General features: G+C 44.1%; 1 protein-coding gene across 1 annotated transcript in view; it reads left to right on the top strand.

Moving 5' to 3' along the window:
- Positions 1 to 1,316: 1,316 nt before the first annotated feature.
- Spg11 (SPG11 vesicle trafficking associated, spatacsin) overlaps positions 1,317 to 18,979 on the top strand; it is a 51,137-nt gene continuing 33,474 nt past the window's right edge. The window contains 8 exon segments of the mRNA XM_036184286.1: positions 1,317 to 1,466; positions 1,468 to 1,571; positions 6,072 to 6,256; positions 7,949 to 8,173; positions 9,500 to 9,692; positions 14,135 to 14,272; positions 14,587 to 15,032; positions 17,783 to 17,928. Coding sequence (XP_036040179.1) covers positions 1,323 to 1,466; positions 1,468 to 1,571; positions 6,072 to 6,256; positions 7,949 to 8,173; positions 9,500 to 9,692; positions 14,135 to 14,272; positions 14,587 to 15,032; positions 17,783 to 17,928 — 1,581 coding nt within the window. The 5' untranslated portion in view covers positions 1,317 to 1,322.

Below are 18,979 nucleotides of genomic sequence, written 5' to 3'. Positions count from 1 at the left end.
TTCCTTTTGTAAGCCAAGATGCATTTCAGGTAGGAGGGTAACAATGGTGCACACGTCTCTGCTACTTTCGGGTTTACATAAAGGTTGGGCAGGAATTGACAGAAAATATCGATTAGTCAGAAACACTGTGGAGAAACACAGGCTGGTTTGAGTGACTGGAGTGGAGAGAGGCTTTAGACCAGATAAGCCAGGATGATGTGTTAACAGAGGCTGCAGCTGAATCAAAATGTTCAGATTGTGAATGTGTCTGTGTTTACCAAGGCTAACTGGGCATGGAGGCATACCCCTGTATTCCTAAGTGCCTGGAAGGCTAGTGAAGGAGCATCGGGAGTCTAAGGCCACTAGGGAGCCTTTATCAAATAAAAAACTTGACAAGATACTGTTTGATTTCTCCCAAATGCCTTTCCAACACCTCTTGCTCTCTCCCCTTCATTTTCTATATCGGATTGTACTTCCCTGAGAAAAATAGAAGAAATTGAAAAGGTGAAGCCGGTTCACCATCTCCACTCTGTACTCAATCCATCTGTTACAAAGGATATCATTTGACTCCAATATCCGTGTTAACCTTCATGACTGTAAGAAATAGAATCCTCAGTGGAGGACCATAAAGAACAGATTGTTTGCTCTCAAAAGAAGGTCTATTGGTCTCAGAGGTTGGCACTCCCAAACCCTGCCGCTGGGTATCCAAGGGTACAGGAAAACTCACTGTGCAGGGTCTGAAAATCAGTTTTTGTAGTCAGGAAGAGGAAGGGCCTGGCGAATGATTTTTGGGTAAACTGCTCTTCAAAACTGCCTGGTGGGAGATAAATCAGATTGCCTGCTTTTGCAAACTCTGGGCTCCAGGGCATCTGATGGGAATCAGTGCCTTGGAAAATTTCGTGAGAGCAGATTTCTTGATGCTGTGGGGGGGGGGGGGGGGGAGTCTGTTTTGTGGTCCTGGGTTTGTTGTTTTTTAATGGGGATAGGGTTCTTTAATGGTTCTATACTATTAAAGAGTCCTTACTACTAAGAAAACTGCCCTACTGTTGGGCCAAACAATGGCACATAACAAGCGAAGAGAGGCCAGAGACTGGGTTCTAAAGAACAGGCATCAGCCTCAAAGCTTTGGTAACAAGCACAGCAGAAGCAACTTTGAAAGGACTTCGGGTTTATCGACTTGAGCCGAGTGAGGGCAGGTGTGGTTTTGCAAGTCGACTTAGACCCACCCCCACCCCAAGCTAAGTTAACTCGCGTTAAGACCGCCTCGCAGTTCAGATGACCGTCACAAGGTACAAAGCACTGCGCATGCGGACGCTTCTACCGGAAGGAATGCTGGAGCCAAGATGGCTGCCAAGCCCGGGCCCGGAAGTGCTGCCTCCCCCGGCTGTGCCGGCGCCATGGAGCGGGTTCTACCTATGCTGCTGGTGCAGATCCCTGCCGAGGAGACGGCACAGCTGGGATCGCGGGCGCAGCTGCACCGGAGGGCAGGAGGCCCTGGGGAGCCTCACGGCTGCGGGCAGTCTCCAAGTGCTCTCCTTGGCGCCGGGCAGTAGGGGCGGAAGCAGCTGCTGCCTCCAAGGCCCCTTCGGGCAGTAAGTGCGGCGGGACCGCTGCGGAGTGTGGGAGGAGTCTGAAACTTGAGCTGCTCCGGCAGCTCGTGAAGGGAAGCCTGTGCGCTCCTCTCAGTGTGGGTTGGTGGGTGACGGCGGGGAAACCCCTCAGGGTGGAGCCCCATTCCTCTCTGAACCTTCCCCATCCCGAGGTGATGTGCTCACTCTGTTGCATCTCCCTACCTCACTTCCTGGGTGGGCAGAGAGGATAGCAGGTGTTGTTTCTTTAACTTAAAACAGACGGCTACAGAAAGGACTCCTAAGCCTGTCTTCCTCCTCCGCCTTCTCTTTATTGTGTAGCCCTGGTAGTCCTAGAACTTGATACGCTGGGCTGAAACCTACAGAGATCCTCCTGCCTCTGCCTAAGCGACCACACCTGACTTTGGTTAAAGATGCCAGATGAGGCTTATTTCTAACTCATTTCAAATATTCATTTTTGTTACCGAAATAATGTTTTCTTGCAAGCATAGCTTCTCCCTGCTTCTCTTGAGACTTGTCCACTCATTGCAAGTGCTCTGGGGTCACAATCTCTGGATGGATGGCTTGCAATTCACAGTCCTCCTGACGTATCCTTTCTAGGGCCGAGGTTACAGGCTCGGGGTTACAGACTCGTATCTCCATGCCTGGTGCGTCTGCTATGCCTTAGATACGAAGCTCCCATGGATTGAGAAGATAGATAATTACAATAATGTACTACTTTCCACTTTCATAAATCTTGGTCCAGGATGGACAGTTTACATAAAGTTTAGGAGTACCCTTAGTACATGATGACCTTTTTAAAAATGGGAAGTATCTTAGAACCAGTCTGTATGAGACTGTATAGCCAAGAGGTATCACTTTGGAATCTCCAAGTACTGTAACAGCTCTGTATACACGAGACTACTTTGCTAAATCAGCAAGTATTTTAACCACCCCCCCTTGAGATAAGCCTTATCTGATGAGGTCTCGTGAAGCCCAGGCTGACCTTGAACCAAGGATGGCTGTGGACTAATCCTACTCCACTCTCCAGGGTTGGAATTATAAGTGTGCATCACTATGCCCAGATTTCCCTTATTCCTCTGTGTGAATGTTCACGAGTCTGCTACCTGTGCTTACATATGTTTGGGCTGGGGATCAACATAGGTATCTCCTCTGTGTCACTTACATTTTGAGACAGAGCCTCTCACAGGACCTGGAGCTCATGGATGGGCTGAATTGGCTGCACCCTCTCAAGCCAGCAGGCCTCCTGTCTCTACCTCTCAGTGCTGGAATTAGAGGTGTGAGCCACATGCTCAGCTTTGGATGTGGATGTTGAGTCAGACCTCGGGCTTTCCCTCTGAGCTCTCTCCCCAGCCCCTTTTAAATGTTCTAATTGAACTGAATTTTTATTCTGTTCAAATGTGTGTAGAGTAAAAACAAGGACAGTGTTTTAGAAGTTAGGGTTTGCACCCTCCTTTTCACAAAGTATATAGGTTTTCATTTGCCCTTTAAAGATTTATTTTTATGTGCTGTGTGTGTGTGTGTGTGTCTGCGTGTGCCACATGTGTGTGAGTGCTTGTGGGGGCTAGAAGAGGGTGTCAGAGCCTCTGGAATTGGAGTTACAGGCAGGCAGTTATGAACTGCCCAATGTGGGTGCTGGGATCTGACTATGGGTCCTCAGGAAAAGCAGCTGCTGCTCTTATCCACTGGGCACTCTGTCTCTTCTCTTCTCTTCTCTTCTCTTCTCTTCTCTTCTCTTCTCTTCTCTTCTCTCTCTCTCTCTCTCTCTCTCTCTCTCTTTTCTCTCCTCCCCTCCCCTCCCCTCTCCCTCCCCTCCCCTCCCCTCCCCTCTCCTCGGGCTGGAGAGATGGCTCAGAGGTTAAGAGCACCGACTGCTCTTCCAGAGGTCCTGAGTTCAATTCCCAGCACCCACATGGTGGTTCACAACCATCTGTAATGAGATCTGGCACCCTCTCCTCTCCTCTCTCTCTGAGACTGGTTCTCCTGGCTTCCAACTCTTGATCCCTTTCTTCAGGTCTTTTCAGTAGTGGGATTACAGGTAAACATTACTGCACCAGCACATTTGGTATATAGGTTTGTTTTATATTGAATAGGTTATTGTATATCGTATATTCTTTTCATCAAATTTCCTTTCTATGTGGTAGTATTGTCCATGTGCTAATGATCATAATGGGATAGCATAGTGTTCTCCCTTTGGGATAGCACAGTGCCTTTAAATATTTTACTTTGTTTAACCTTTTCCAGGATTGATATTTAGGTTATTTCCCAAATTTTCAGTGTAAACAGAAATTAGGTGTTGTGGGGGAAAAAATTCCTGTTATATAAAAGACAGAGTATGAACTGTCAGTCTTTTTTGGGGGGCAGGGAGAGGAGTGTTTCAAGACAGGGTTTCACTTTGTAGCCCTGGCTGTCCTGAAACTCACAGAGATCTGCCTGCCTCTACTTCCCAAGTACTGGGATTAAAGGTGTGCACCACCACGGTCCAAGTCTTTCTAATAAGGACCTAATAGCCACCCCATTTAACACGAAACTTACTACTGTAGAAAAACAAAGTTTTTAAAAGAAGTTGAAACTGTCAGATGGTAGCCTCACCTCTTTCAGTTACATTGTTTTCAGAGTTGGATCCTATGGACTGGTTTTCAGAGAGGGTCTTTCTCTGTAGCCCAGGCTGGCCTCAAACTCTAAACCTTCCTGTCTCAGCCTCTGAAGAATGATGTTGAATTATTGTTGAGCCATCACATCTGGCTCGTGCGTATTAGTGATAGAGTCTTGCTATGTCACTTAGGCTGTCCAATTACTGGGCTCAAGAGACCCTCCTTCCTCAGCCTTCTGAGTAGCTAAGATAACAGATACATGTTGCTCTGCCTGGCTTGGGTCCTTTTTGGTTTATTTTTACATCTGTGTGAATGTGTGCATGTGTACAGGTGGAGGCCTGATGTTGATATTGGGTATCTTCATAGATTGCTCTCCACAATAATTTTTAAATTTTATGATTAGTTTTTTGGGTGTGTGTGCACGTGCTCACAAACCTATGGTGCAGCACAAATTGTGGGGGTCAGAAAATAGCTCTGTGGAGTTGGTTCTCTGTGTCTACCTTCAAGTGGATTTCAGGGATCCAACTCGGGTTGCCAGGCTTGCATGGAGGTGCCTTTCCCTGCTGAGCCATTGCTGGCCCCTACTTCATTCCTGGAGTCAGAGTCTGCCTAAAACAGGAGCTCATAGTATCTGACCGGTCTAAGTAGCTAGCTTGTCCCCGGGATCTCTTGTTTCTTCCTTCTGAGTGCTGGTATTACAGGTGGTCCCGCTACCATGCCTGACTGGCGTTTATGTGGGTTCTGAGTAACTAGACTGCCATTCTCAAGCTTGTGGAGCCGGCTCCTTATCCCCGAGCCACCTTTTCCGCGTAATTTGCTGCCGGTGGTCTCTTTCCATCTGTGTTAGCCCCTCCTCGTAACTGTGCTGTCCAGTATGATGGTTGTCAGCCACGTGTGGCTGTTAAAACGAACGTTAAAGTCCAGTTCCTTGGCTGCAGTGCCCATGGCTGAAGTGCTTTGTAGCCATATCTGCCCACTGGTTGGTGGCTGTCCTGAGCAGCGCTGAAATAGAAATAACATTAATATTATCACAAAGTTTTACTGGGCAGGGTTGTTCTATACCATAACATTCTGGAGTGTGTAAAGACTGTGGATGTAAAGAATCACTTTTTAAAATCTGAAATAGTTCAACTCAGTCAAAGCCCATTTAAAACATTTGTTTATGTGTCAAGTGTTTACCTGCGTGTGTGTGTGTGTGTGTGTGTGTGTGTGTGTGTGTGTGTACCATGTGCCTGGTGCCTGCAGAAGCCACCAAAGGGCATTAGATTCCCTGGAACCAGAGTTACTGTGAGCAAGTGCTCTTAACCAGTGGCCTTCTCTCCAGCTCTATAAGCCCATTTCGTTAATTGTAATAAGTAATATATTTATAAGTAATAAATTTACAGCTGGGCATGATGGCACACACCTTTAATCCCAACACTCAGGAGCAGGGACAGGCAGATTTCTGTGAGTTTGAGGCCAGCTTGGTCTACATAGTAAATACCAAGACAGCCAGGGCTACATAAAGAGACCTTGTCTCAAAAAAAAAAAAAAAAAAAAAAATTGATTGTTGGTATTTATCCTTCATGATGACAATCTCTTTAAAATGTCAGTTTAAAAGTATCTTTTAAATATCAGTGGATGCTTAAGGTAAAAGAATAAATGGATTTTAAGAGGCTCTTTAAACACTGAAGGAATAAGGGAATGGTTTCTTGCTCTGTGCTCACTTCACCTCCCACTGTTAGTGTAGGGGGCAAAGTGGGGAGAAGTGAGAAGAAAGAGCCCTGACGTAGTCCTCATTCTGCTACGCTGGGCTGCAGAACTGGTGCTGTCAAGTGAAGTAAGCTCTCCTTCTGTCCTTTGATCCCCACCACTGTGGTAAATGGGATTGTGGGTGTAGAAATATAATAAATCTGGACTTTTTCCTTAGCTTCGTATGGGAGGATTCTTGTAACAGTGGCACATCCACAGACAAGCCCACGCTGCTTGCCGTTAGTGAAGATTATGAACTGCGCACGTATGAATTTGATTTGAAAGATGGGAGGTGTGACGCAGCCTTATCACACAGCTGCTGTGGGAGGACCCTGCAAAAGCTCATTGAAGATCAAGGAGTCAGTAAGTGTCAAGCTAAAGTTTGTGACTTTTGTTTCCTTTGAGACACAGTCTGACTGTGTAGTGAAGTCTGCCCTCAAACATGTGATCCTCCTTCATCAGCTTCATAAGTGTTGGGATCTCAGGAGTGTGTCACCATGACCTATTGGTGAAATTATTAAGGCCACTCCACGTAGTTAAAAGGGAGGTTTATTTTGTGGGGTAACTTACAAATGAAGGGATAGGTTGTAGGGTCTGACAAAGGTATGACGCAGTCTGGCGGTGTTCTCTGGAGAACTCTGCTCGGTCTACCTCCAGTGTCCAGCGTCTCAGAACCAAGAGAGAGACCTCCTCTTGATCCTGGGTCTTCCTGGGTCTTCTGCTTCCTCCTCCGCCCTGCCTTGTGGGCGTGACCATTACCGAAGCCTCAATGGGGGTTGGAACTTCCAGGCCAGTGCTGAGATGGCTATCCACTACAATGACCAGCTATGAGAAGTTCTCTTGGAGGTGAATTCTAAGGGCAGTCTACACTGTCCAGCACTGTAGCCAGATTGGGCTGCTGAGCACTTGAAATGCGGTTCATATAAATAAGTTGTATTTTTAATTTTTGCAGTGCTGGAAATCAAATCCAGAGTTTCACAGATGCTAGGCAAGTCCTTGATCCCTGAGTTATATCCTCAGCCTAAAAATGTACTTTAAAAGCCCTAGCCAAGTGAAGTGATAATAATGCTGTAATCCTAGCCCTTGGAAGGCAGAAGCAGGAGGATCTCAGCTTGATGGTAGCCTGGGATACATAGTAAGACTCTGTCTCAAAAAACAACAACAACAAAAAAAAAAAAAACATACATCTTCCTTTTCTAGGGGGGATACTGGGGATTGAATCTATGGCCTCATACATGCTATGTTATCACTCAATCATTGAGCTACATACCCAAGTCTTTTTTGCCCTTATTGGAAGACAGAGTGTCACCAAGTTACCAAGGCTGCCTCTGAACTTAAAATCCTCCTGCCTCAGCCTCTTGAAAAGCTAGGATTATAGGCCTGCACACCAAGCTGGTTCTACATACCAGGTTTTGAAGTCTTACTATAAGGAAAGTAAAATAGCTCATTAATAATTTTTGTATGAACTAACATTTTGGAATGATATTTTGTATGTAATAAACTAAATAATATATATTAAATTAATTTGCCTGTTTCTTTGGCTGTTAGTCACACAGAATCATGTCTCTCTCATGGATTGATGATTCTTGTATTTTACTGGACAGTGTTGACCTGAACTGGTTACAGAGCTGTTGACTGTATCTTGGCCCAATAAGCTGCAAGAGGGTGGGGGGCAGAAATCCAAGCTCCTGGGCCTCCGATTTTAAACCAGTAACATCCACTCTACCCTTGACTATAAGGTTCCTCCTTTTTCCTTAAGGAATGGGAAAATTCCTTTAAAATGTCTGATTGATTTTGTGTGATCTCGTGGGTAACTCAGCTTTTTTTAATCTTCCTTCTGGTGTGCTTTGAGACTTAAACAAAGTGAATGCTGGGACATTGTGAGTCATCTTTATTTATCTTTACCTACCTCCTAATGCCTGTGTCTACAGGTATGAACAGTAACTGCTTTGAGTTGGAATAAGTGCAATTTCCTTTTTTGTTTTATCTGTGTTTATAGGATTTACCAACAGTAAAATATGATTGAGTTTGAGATAATATCCTTTTGTTCCGCAGGTGTTTCCTTCAAGTCTTTGAGAATTCTGTCATTTCACAACAAGACGGCATTACTGCTCATCAATAGATGTCTTATACTACGCGTTGTACTTCCGGGAAGAGAATCTGAGAATAGAGTACTGGACTGCTTCCCACTGCCCTTGCCGGCACAGACGGCAGACACAATTATTGACGTGCAGCTCTGTGGGGGATTTCTTTTTGTTCTGAGTACACTGGGCTGGATCTGTATCCTTGGCCAAAAGCATGTTGATTAATGTGTAGGGAAAGAATATGTAGAAAGATGAGCCTTTCCACCTTTTAATGGGGGGCTGGAGCGAAGGGAGAGTAGTTTTTTAGTTAAGAAGTTTCAGGTGGAAAATACTCTCATAAAATATTCAACTATATTCCTTTATATTTTCAGTGTATATAAATATTCTTATTGTCATAATAATCTTACTCATTTATATTCTTTATTTACCCAAACTATATTTAAATGTGTTAACATGTATGATTGCTTATGATATGATACATGTCTATAACTTACTTTTTCCAATGATGATTCTATCGTTTTTGGTTTTGTTTTGTTTTCGAGACAGGGTTTCTCTGTAGCTTTGGAGCCTGTCCTGGACTAGCTCTGTAGACCAGGCTGGCCTCGAACTCACAGAGATCCACCTGTCTCTGCCTCCCTAGTGCTGGGATTACAGGCGTGTGCCACCACCGCCCAGCTTGATTCCATCATTTTTTTCTTTTTTTGAGGTCCCAAATACCCAAATATTGGGGTTTTCAGTATGCGTTACCATACCCAGATAATTTCATCATTTTAATGAATGGTTTATATAAGTAATAACAGTTTTTAAAAATACTATACTTTGTATCTAGCAATAAAATTATTTTGAAGATTGAAAAAAATGACCTTTTATAGAATGATTTTTGAGGCTTGTATTTCTGAAGTAAAAGCTTGGATGGTCTTCCTTTCCTTATGGTTTTGGGAGTTGGCCCCAAGCCCTCATGTGTGCTATTCAAATGTTCTAATCCCAGCACTCAGGAAGCAGAGACAGGCAGATCTCTGAGTTCAAGGTCAGCCTGGTTTACAGAGCAAGTTCCTGGAGAATGGGACTACACAGAGAAACTCTGTCTTGAAAAACCAAGAGAGACAGAGAGAGGGAAGGAGAGAGATAAAGAGAGAAAATTTAGTATCCAAAGTTAGTTGTATTCTAAGTGTAACTTAGATTTTGGTAGCTTACAAAAAAAATGAGATATCTCAGCTTTTAATGTTGGTTTCATGTTGAGATGATATTTGGGTATTGGCTAAAATAAAGCACAATGTTAAATGGGGTTTACCCTGGGAAACAGTGTCTTGGGGTCTGGAACAGCAGATTGGAAGAACAGTACATCAGCATGCTATGCTGCTGGCTCCATAGTAATCTGGTTACTACATTAGAATATGCCTCAGTTTCCAGCCCTCCTGCTATACCTGCAAGGTTGTAGCAATCCAAATAATAGCTCTTCCCAATCCTGTGACTTAAAGGGTCCTATATATAAAACGGACACTTCTTTAACTCTAACTCAAAGATATTTTTGACACTGCGAATGGCATACATGTAGCTCATGTGGACTTGGCTCTTCTCCAAGAAGATTCTGAGCAGCAGGAGCCAGCCAGTGTTTCTTCTTTTACATCACTGAAAGTGTCTCCAGACTTAGGGGTTTTGGTGATTGTCAGTTCATCCAACACTGCGGTTGCTCTTAACCTAAATTTGTATTTCAGGTAGGCAGATGACTAAAAGTTCTCATTTGAGGTAAATAGACCCAAAATAGGTTTAAAATATACTCATTGGCTTTTAAAAAAAACAAAACAAAACAAAAAACAGCTTTTTCTATGCCTTTAGATCTCATTACGGCTCCTATAGTAAGATTGTTGCTGTAAAGAATGTGTATAAATGACTGCTGGCCGCCTTTGTATCTTTTGGCTTGTATAGCAAAGGTTTAATTTCCACTTAAGTGGTAGTGTGTGGGGTTTATGTCATATAAATAATCAGGACTATACAGCCTCTCGTTTACATATCTCCCCCTTCTTTCCCATTTAAGAGTAGAAGAGAATGGAATTTACTTGTTGTTGGATTTTCTGGTTTTGTGGCTTGGGATCCTGACTGCACCTCATGTTCCTCTTAAAGGAGCATGACAAGATCTATTCGGCTAGCTTTTCTGCCTGGGGATTTCCACAGGCATTTCCCTCTGAGGAACTGAACTTGTGGCTGTCTAAGGACCTCAGTGACACTGAACGCTTACTTATGTTGCTTTTCCATTAGCTTGCCAGCTGATGTTGATTTTATAATGTCCGTATGTAACTTGATGATCTGGAAACTGGCCTTTCAACATTTATGAGCTAACAATATTTAAGACCATTCAAAACCATCTAGTCTTTTGATTCCACCTTGATATGAATAAGATAAATCCCTGAGTAGTTGGGAATATTTTTATGAGTTTTATTGCCTATTGTTTGGTTCATAAAAAAGGATAAATTTATTTTTATATACGTTCCAGGTATCTTTACAGCTGTAATGTTTTCTGAGAATCACACCCAGAACCTCAGTCATGTTCAGCAAGCAAGCATTCTACCACTGAGATAGACTCTAAGCCCCAGTTTGTTTCAAATGGCTACTTACTTATGTTTTTATCTTATTTTAAAAATGAGTAGACATTAATGGAATTTCAGCTAGGGGAGATGTTATGATCTGATTTGTTTTTTTGTTTGTTTGTTTTTAAGATTTATTTATTTATTATGTGTACAGTGTTCTGACTGCATGTGTCCCTGCAGGCCAGAAGAGGGCACCAGATCTCATTACAGATGGTTGTGAGCCACCATGTGGTTGCTGGGAAATGAACTCAGACCTTTGGAGGAGCAAGCAGTGCTCTTAACCTCTGAGCTATCTCTCCAGCCCCTGATTTGTTTTTTTTAATACAAGGTCTCACTATATAGGCCAGACTGCTCTCAAACGTCTGTCTTCTTGCGTCAGCCTCCTGAATGCTGGGATCACAAGAGTGCCCATCATGCCTGGCCTTGTTTTGAAATCTTTGAGTGGGGCCCAGTTTCCGTACACTGTTTTTGTCTGCCCATAGGCCGTTTCACTGATGTGTAGAGTGTCTCCTGATCACTCGTTGAAACAGTGTGAATGGTGGGAAAAGAGGGAGGTCTAGTCACCTCATGATATGCTCTGGATGTTTAGCGCTCTGTGTCATGCGCTGAGACTAATTAGGGATCAGTATGTCCCTAAGCCAGTGCTCTGGGTTTCTTATTCGCACAGATACTGTTTAGTGCCATTTCTCTGCAGTTGACTGTCCTCATTTTTCAGAGACTACTCTCAAGTCCAGATGGGTTTGTCATTCCTGCCTTGTACTAACTTTTCTTTCCCTGGTACAGAAACATCAACCCTCTTCCTCATGTCCTGTTCATCCTTCGGGACCCTGTTGAACTGTACAACTCTTTCTTGAAACCCTGTACTCACAGGCACTCTCTCTTCAGAATCTTAGACTTACCATAACTTTCCTTCTCTTCCAGTGTGTGTGGCTTCTGCCTCTGAGCCAGGTTTAGTGCTTAACTATGTAGTTTTATAGAGTTCCTTTTTTTTTTTTTCCCAAATAAAGCTTGCAAATGCTATTTGAGAACCCATCTAATAGTTTGGTGGGGGTTTTTTTTGTTTTGTTTTGTTTTGTTTTGTTTTTTGTTTTCTTTTCAATCTTTTTCTCCCTTTTGAGATGGGACCTTGCTGTATTGTTCAGTCTGGTCCCTGGGCTCCTGGGCTCAAGTGTTCTTCCCAGCTCAGCCTCCTGAGTAGCTGAGTGTTGTTCCTTCAATTCATTGTGAGTGACTTTTCCTTCTATTTTATCTTAGCTGTCCATTGTCATAACCAAACCCTGGGCTTTGTCAGCATTTGAAATCACTCCTCCAGATCACTGCTCTACACGGGATCAGCACAATTTCCCAAACTTTTTAGCTGGCTTACCCAAGTACCTGCCCTCTGACCTCACTGGGATTTCCAACTAACTGACCTTCTGTGCCCCCCCCCTTCACTTCCCATCTTTTCAAGTGTTGATCTTGTGATCCATTGTTTCAGTCAGTTTCTTCATGCTCTCTAAACTCTTGCTCTTCTCCATGAGAGCACTTGGCCGCCAGAATATCAACCCTGAGTGAAATCTTTATTCTGCCTTCTCGGTGCCTACCCCCAAGCAGTTCTGCATTCGTGAGAAAACTGCAAAAGAATCCATGCCAACCCCCTTCCTGCAGTTTTTTAGAGTTTTGATGTTTTTAACCCTCTGTTTTCCCTCAGACCTGCTCAAGTCTTTATTCGTCCCTTTTCTTGAATGACCTGGCCTCCTGCATTTTTATGAAGTTTCATCCCTTTCTCCCTCCACCCCCCAGGGACCTTTCTCTACTTCTCTTCCTTTCTGTATTTACAGTCTCTCTTCAGTATTAGGTCCATGTCCAGTTAACAGACAGGTAGCAGCCATTCTCCCTTGAGCCCCTCCAGGCTGTCCTCCCTCTCCACTGTTTGCACCCCAAGCCATGCCACTGCCTTCTTGCCTGAGCTGCTGTAACAAGCACCGGTCAGTGTCCTTGTGTCTGTGCTCATCCCCTGAAGGATTTTTCTCCAAAGTCGTTAAAATGCCTATCTCATGGGTGGTCCAGCCACGCGCTCATGTTTCATCATCTCCTGGACAAATGTCAACGTAATGCCTTCCTAGTTCAACAATTCTGAAGTGCGCTATGAGAGTAAAGGCTCTCCTCTCTCCCTAGCTGCGTTCTGCATGTGATCCCCATGTAGTTCTGCCCGCCCCGCCTTTCGCCGCCTTTTCTCCTAAAGGTGAAAGGGAAAGGCTCCGAACCATCCGCCTCCTGCCAGGTTCTCAGGCTTCCTGTCAGGGCTTCCTGTCATGTCACAGCACCGTGCTTCTCACTGGCTATGCTCTGGCTACCACAGTCCTCTTTGTCCCTCAGATGTGACAGTCCCCTTCCCACACAGCCGCCCTACCTTCTCTCTCTCTCTCTCTCTCTCTCTCTCTCTCTCTCTCTCTCTCACACACACACACACACACACACACACACACACACACACACACACATACAGTTTTGCAGTTCTTGTTCATTTACTGACCCTGGCTTAAATCTTGCTTTATTGTGGTATATATAATAAGTTACTAAAAACCTTAGCTTTGGCCAGGCTGTGGTGGTGCACACCTCTAATCCCAGCACTTAGGAGGCAGAGGCAGGTGGATCTCTGTGAGTTCAAGGCCAGTCTGGTCTACAGAGTGTGTTCCAGGGCAGGCACCAAAACTACACAGAAACCCTGCCTCGGGTAGAAAAAGAAAAAAGAAAAGAAAAAAAAAATCTTAGCTTTGGGCTGCTAAATGTGCATTCTATGGAATGCCTGAATCCTCTCTATCCTACTCTCCAAGTACGTAAATAAATGTTAAAATAAATAAATAAATAAACCCCAAGCTTTATGGTTAAATGAGCCTGGTTCCATGTTTCTCTTAAGTCTTGGTGTCTGTATCTGTGAAGTGGGTTATACTTCTGGAAGGTTGTTGAGAGGCTTCAGGGTCTATGTGAACCAGCCTGACATCTGCAGTGTGCTGGACAGTGAATGCTCTTTCCACTATGTGAAATGAACTGCTCAGTAGGGTCAAATTCTTTTTGTTGTTAAATTTTTTTAATTTTATTATTTTGTATATAATGGTGTTTTGCCTGCACGTGTATCTGTGACCATGGGTGCAGTGCTTGCAGAGACTGGAGTTACAGACAGTTACAAGCCATGTGGGTGCTGGGAACTGAACCCAGGTCTCCTGGAAGAGCAGCCAGTGCTCTTAACCGCTGAGCCATCGCTTCAGCCCCAGAGTCAAGTTCTTGACGCTGACTTTATCACTGTTCTACAAGAGAGACTACAATCTTAGGAATATAATATTTATGCTGTTCTCTGTATCCCATGTCCATTTCCTATTAAAAACTTTCGTGCACTCTATTTTGATCATATTCCTTCCCTTTCCCAGCTCTTCCCAGATCCTCCCCACCCCACAGCATGTTCTCTGTCTCCTGATCTCCCTCTCTCTCAAAAAAATTCAAAACAAACAAACAAAAAAAACCCAGAAGCACTTGTGACACAAGTTTGGGGTTGTTTATCAATTTTTGATACAGCTTCTTTTTTTCCAATGTAGGCAACACCCAGGACATCTACTGTGTGAACAAACACCCGAAGACCTTCCTATTGAAGGGCCTACTGGAATAGATGAAGACGACCTTGTTAACTCTGTCCACAACATGAAACTGACCAAGGTTTCCTTTCAAGTTGATAGGTATAAACACTTCAAGGATTTAGTGTATTGCCATTATTTTTGTCCTTCTGACATTATATTTCCATGAAAAGTCTCTACATGGCAGGTACTTTGTTTGTTTGTTTGTTTGTTTGTTTGGAAGCAGTGCAGTCCTAGCTAATTTGCAACTTGCTATGTAGACCAGGCTGGCCTTGAACTCAGAATCATCCTCCTGCCTCTGCCTCCCGAGTGCTGGGTCTACAGGTGGGAGCTTCTGTTCCAAGTGTCTTTACCCTGGCTCGTGTTTGACTTGGTGCCCTTACTGTAATGGTGTTGAGTGCTGCCCTGTCTTCCAGGTCTTGGAGGGCCCAGCTGTCAACCCTGAATGAAACAACAAGGCACTCCAAACCAGAGGTTTCCTGTTGTGCTCCATGGTTCCAGAGTGTTCTGCGTTTGGAGTCCCCAGAATCTGGTAACCACACTCCCATTGTGCCAGACCATGCGCTCATTCCAGGAGATGTCACGTGTGGCCAGTGTGCTTTTCCGCAGGAGCACATCAAGACTAATGATCCAAGAAGACCGTGGGAGACGATGCATCTGAGCGAACAAGAGCAGCCCTCCGAGCTCAAGTGTATGTCTGTGACAGGATTTACAGCACTGTTTACTCAGGCAGTAGGAACCACCAGCTGTACCATTGTCCTCTGGGACCTGGAGACCCAGAGCATACAGTGTTTTTCTCTCAGCCAGAAGTGTGCTCCTGTGGATAGCAATGGAGACCAGCAGCTGTGCCTTGTTTTGACAGGTGGGCATGTCTGTATCCGATTGGAATACACTGCTTAGAGGTACGACTGCTTTTGTAGAAACACTTACTTGTTTCTCGAGTGTGTGTGTGCGTGTGTGTGTGTGTGTGTGTGTGTGTGTGTGTGTATGTGTGTGTGTGTGTGTGTGTGTGTGTGTGTGTGTGTGTGTGTGTGCACGCCAAAACACTCGTGTGGAGGTCAAGGAGAGCTTGTGGGACTGGTTCTCTTCCTCACCCTGTGGCTCCCAGGGGTTGAACTCTGGTTCATCAGGCGTGGCGGTCTTTTCTCACACTGAGCTCTCTTGCCAGCCCAAGGTGTTACCTCTCGATGTATTTCACATCTGCTGCCCTGATGCCAGCATGTGCCCAGTCTTACTGCAAAGTGGTTCTTATTGTGGGAGGAGACTTGATGTTCTTCTCTGTAACACTGTCTTGTGTGTCTTAATTTATTTTATGTATGTGGGTGTTTTGTTGGCATTCATGCTTGGGGCCAGCATAGGCTATAAGAAGGCATCAGATCCTGCGGATCTGGAGTTAACAGACAATTGTGAGCTGCCATGTGGTGCTGGGACTCAAACCTGGCTCCTTAGAGCACCCAGTGTTCTTAACCACTGTGTCGCCCCTCCAGCCCTGTGTTTAATAATTTCTCTTCAGCTAAAGCTATGTTAATACTAGGTAAGAGTAACGTGGGCCAAATTTTTAACTCAGAGAAATTCCTCTGACTTGAGTCTACACAGCAGAGGTTACGAGCCAGCCGATTGAATGTTGCCTATTCATTTTGGTTGGCACTGACTGGAGTTTTATTTTATTTGGTTTTAAAGCAGGGTATCACGTAGCCCCAGCTGACCCCAAACTTGCTGTGTGTGTAACTGATGCTGGTCTTAAACACTGATCCTAGGCTGGGCGGTGGTGGCACACACCTTTAATCCCAGGACTTGGAAGGCAGAGGCAAGTAGATCTCTGAGTTCGAGGCCAGCCTGGTCTACAAAGCAGGTTCCAAGACAGTTAGGACTTTTACACAGAGAAACCCTGTCTCGAAAACAAAAACAAAACAGAAACCACTGATCCTACCGTCTGTATCTTCCAGTTCTTAGAACTACAGGCCTACGCCACCACACCTAACTTAGATAACAAAAGTACAAAGTGCAAAGATTTATACAAAATCTGGATCTGTACTGTTAACTGCTGGAGCATACTGGACTTTCTGCATTTCTGCAGAGAAACTTATGTGTTGGGGTGAAGTTGGGTTCTCTGGTGGCTGTTGTAGTTCTGGTCGGGGTTCTCTGGTGACTGTTGTAGTTCTGGTCGGGGTTCTCTTGTGGGCTGCTGTAGTTCTGGTTAGATTTTTCTCACAGTTCCCTGACTGCTCTGGCCCCTGTGCTGCCGTCATAGGACAGTTTACATATAGGATGCGTTCACTCAGCATAGGTGCTAGAACCTATACAAAGGTGTTGAGTATTGTGTGGGATTCAACTGCTATGTTTCTTCTTCAGCTCCTAGTTTTTTTGTTTTTGTTTTACTTTGCTTTTTTAAAGACAGAATCTCACTGCTGATCCCTGGCTGGCCAAGAACTTGCTCCATAGTCCAGACTGGTATCAAACCTGTGGCCATCCCCTTTGTCAACCTGATACATCAGCTGAGAAAATGCCCTACAGACTTGCCTACAGGCATTTTCTCAGTTAATGATTGATTTTGGAGAGCACAGGCCACTGTGGATGGTGCCATCTGGGCAGGTGGACTGGGTTATATAAAAAGCAGGCTGAGGAACTGGAGAGATGGCTCAGCAGTTAAGAGCATTTGTTGCTCTTGCAGAAGATCTGGGTTCAATTCTCAGCACCCACATGGTGCCTCACAATCATGTATTATTCCAGTTTCAGGGAATCCTAACAGGCATTTACATGGTGCACATATGTGCATATAGAAAAACATCATATACATAAAATAAATATTAAAATAAAAAAAGCAGACTGAACAAGCCCTGGGGAGCAAGCCAGTAAGCAGTACTCCTCCATGGCCTCTGCTTCAGTTCCTTCAGATTCCTGCCCTGGCTTCCCTTCATTAAATGAATTATGGTAAATTTTAATATGAAATAAACCCTTTTCTCTCCAAGTTTGATCATGATGTTTTATCACAGCAGTAAAATAATTAATACAACCGATGGCGGTGGTGGCGCACGCCTGTAATCCCAGCACTCAGGAGGCAGAGCCAGGAGGATCTCTGTGAGTTCGAGGCCAGCCTGGGCTACAGTGTGAGAAACCCTGTCTTGGGGAAAAAAAAATCTTGTGGGCTGGAGAGATGGCTCAGAGATTAAGAGCCTGAGTTCAGTTCCCAGCAACCACATGGTGCTCACAACCATCTATAATTAGATCTTATCCCCTCTTCTGACATACGGCAAACTTGCAGCAAGAACACTGTTTACATAATAAATAAATAAATCTTTTAAAAAAATTAATACACAGGGTAATTCACACACACTCATACACACATACGGATATTTGAATTTTTTCTTTAAGATAGGGTCTCACTCTATAGCCCTGACTGGCCTGGAACTCATTTTGTAAACCAAACAGCCCTAGATTTTACAGATTCTCCTGGTACTGGAGTAAAAGACATGCATCACTATACTCAGCTCAATACATGTATTTTAGCTATAGTATGGAAATATTAGGTAATTCAAAATTAATTTCTAAGTCATAATTCTAATTTCTAAGATCCTACTAATTTAGTAATGCTAACTTTTATTTTTCCCGTAGAAAATGGTCTCTCTCTGATTTTGTTTGGTGTGACTCAAGAGGAGTTTTTGAACAGGCTGATGATCCATGGAAGTGCCAGCACTGTGGACTCCCTGTGTCATCTCAATGGTTGGGGACGGTGCTCAATTCCTATACATGCTCTAGAGGTAACAGAGTGAGACCTGTCCCCCTTCATTTGCTGTGTGAGTGATGACTGAGAGAATTCCTATTTTTCCATCTTCACCCTTTACCTCTCCAGGGTTGACTATTTATTTCCTTAACGCTTACCACTCTTACTGGCTCTAAAGGTAGGAGATAATAACAAATAGTATTTTCAAAGGTGACGTGACAGAAATGTAGACCACAGTAAGCTGATACGATGAGAAGCAAGCTGTGGAGAAGAGTGGAAATGATCTTCTATTTCTGTGCTCCTTCCTGCCTAGCTTTAGAGTACCTAATCTGAATTTCTATAGCATTTTACCGTTCACATGTTCTCTTCTGAGTATTATCTAATTTGGTCCTGAAACAATCACATGAACTACCCATGCATGACTAAGTAATTTTTCCTCTCTCTCTCTCTCTCTCTCTCTCTCTCTCTCTCTCTCTCGATTAAGAAAGAGGCCCAGAGTGGCCAGCTGAGTAACCACAGTATTCTAATAAAAAAGGAACTAGAGTAAGAGTCAGGGTGTTTCTGCATCACACTACAGCCTCTGAAAGGCTTTTGGTTGGTTGGTTGGTTGGTTGGTTGGTTTTAAGATAAGAGTATCTGAGGCCAGTCTCAGACTTGCTATGTATCCAAGACTGGCCTTGATCTCCTGATCTTCTTGCTTCTACCTCCTGAGAGCTGTGTGTGTAGGTGTATGTATATGTGTGTAGGGATATGTGTACATGAGAACAGGTGCCCTTGGAGACCAAATAAGGGCATCATATTCCCTAACACTGTTGTTACAGGCAGTTGTGAGATGTCATGTAGGTGCTGGGAACTGAATCCAGGTCCTCTGCAAACCATTACGCATTCTCAACCACTGAGCCATCTCTAGCCCCTTTCCAACCTTTTAAAATCTTTTTTCACCCCTCATCCAATTCATGACATTGTGTTACATGTACATGTGAAAAGATATATCCCTATACTGATCACACGTAAAGTACATGCATGTGTCATTTCTGGAGGTCATTAAATTTTTAGAGGAGAAGTCTCTGAAATGAGAGCAAATAAGC

The sequence above is a fragment of the Onychomys torridus genome, chromosome 4, assembly GCF_903995425.1.
Source record: "Onychomys torridus chromosome 4, mOncTor1.1, whole genome shotgun sequence".
NCBI classification, from domain to species: Eukaryota; Metazoa; Chordata; class Mammalia; order Rodentia; family Cricetidae; genus Onychomys; species Onychomys torridus.
This window is presented reverse-complemented; position numbering and strand designations above follow the sequence as displayed.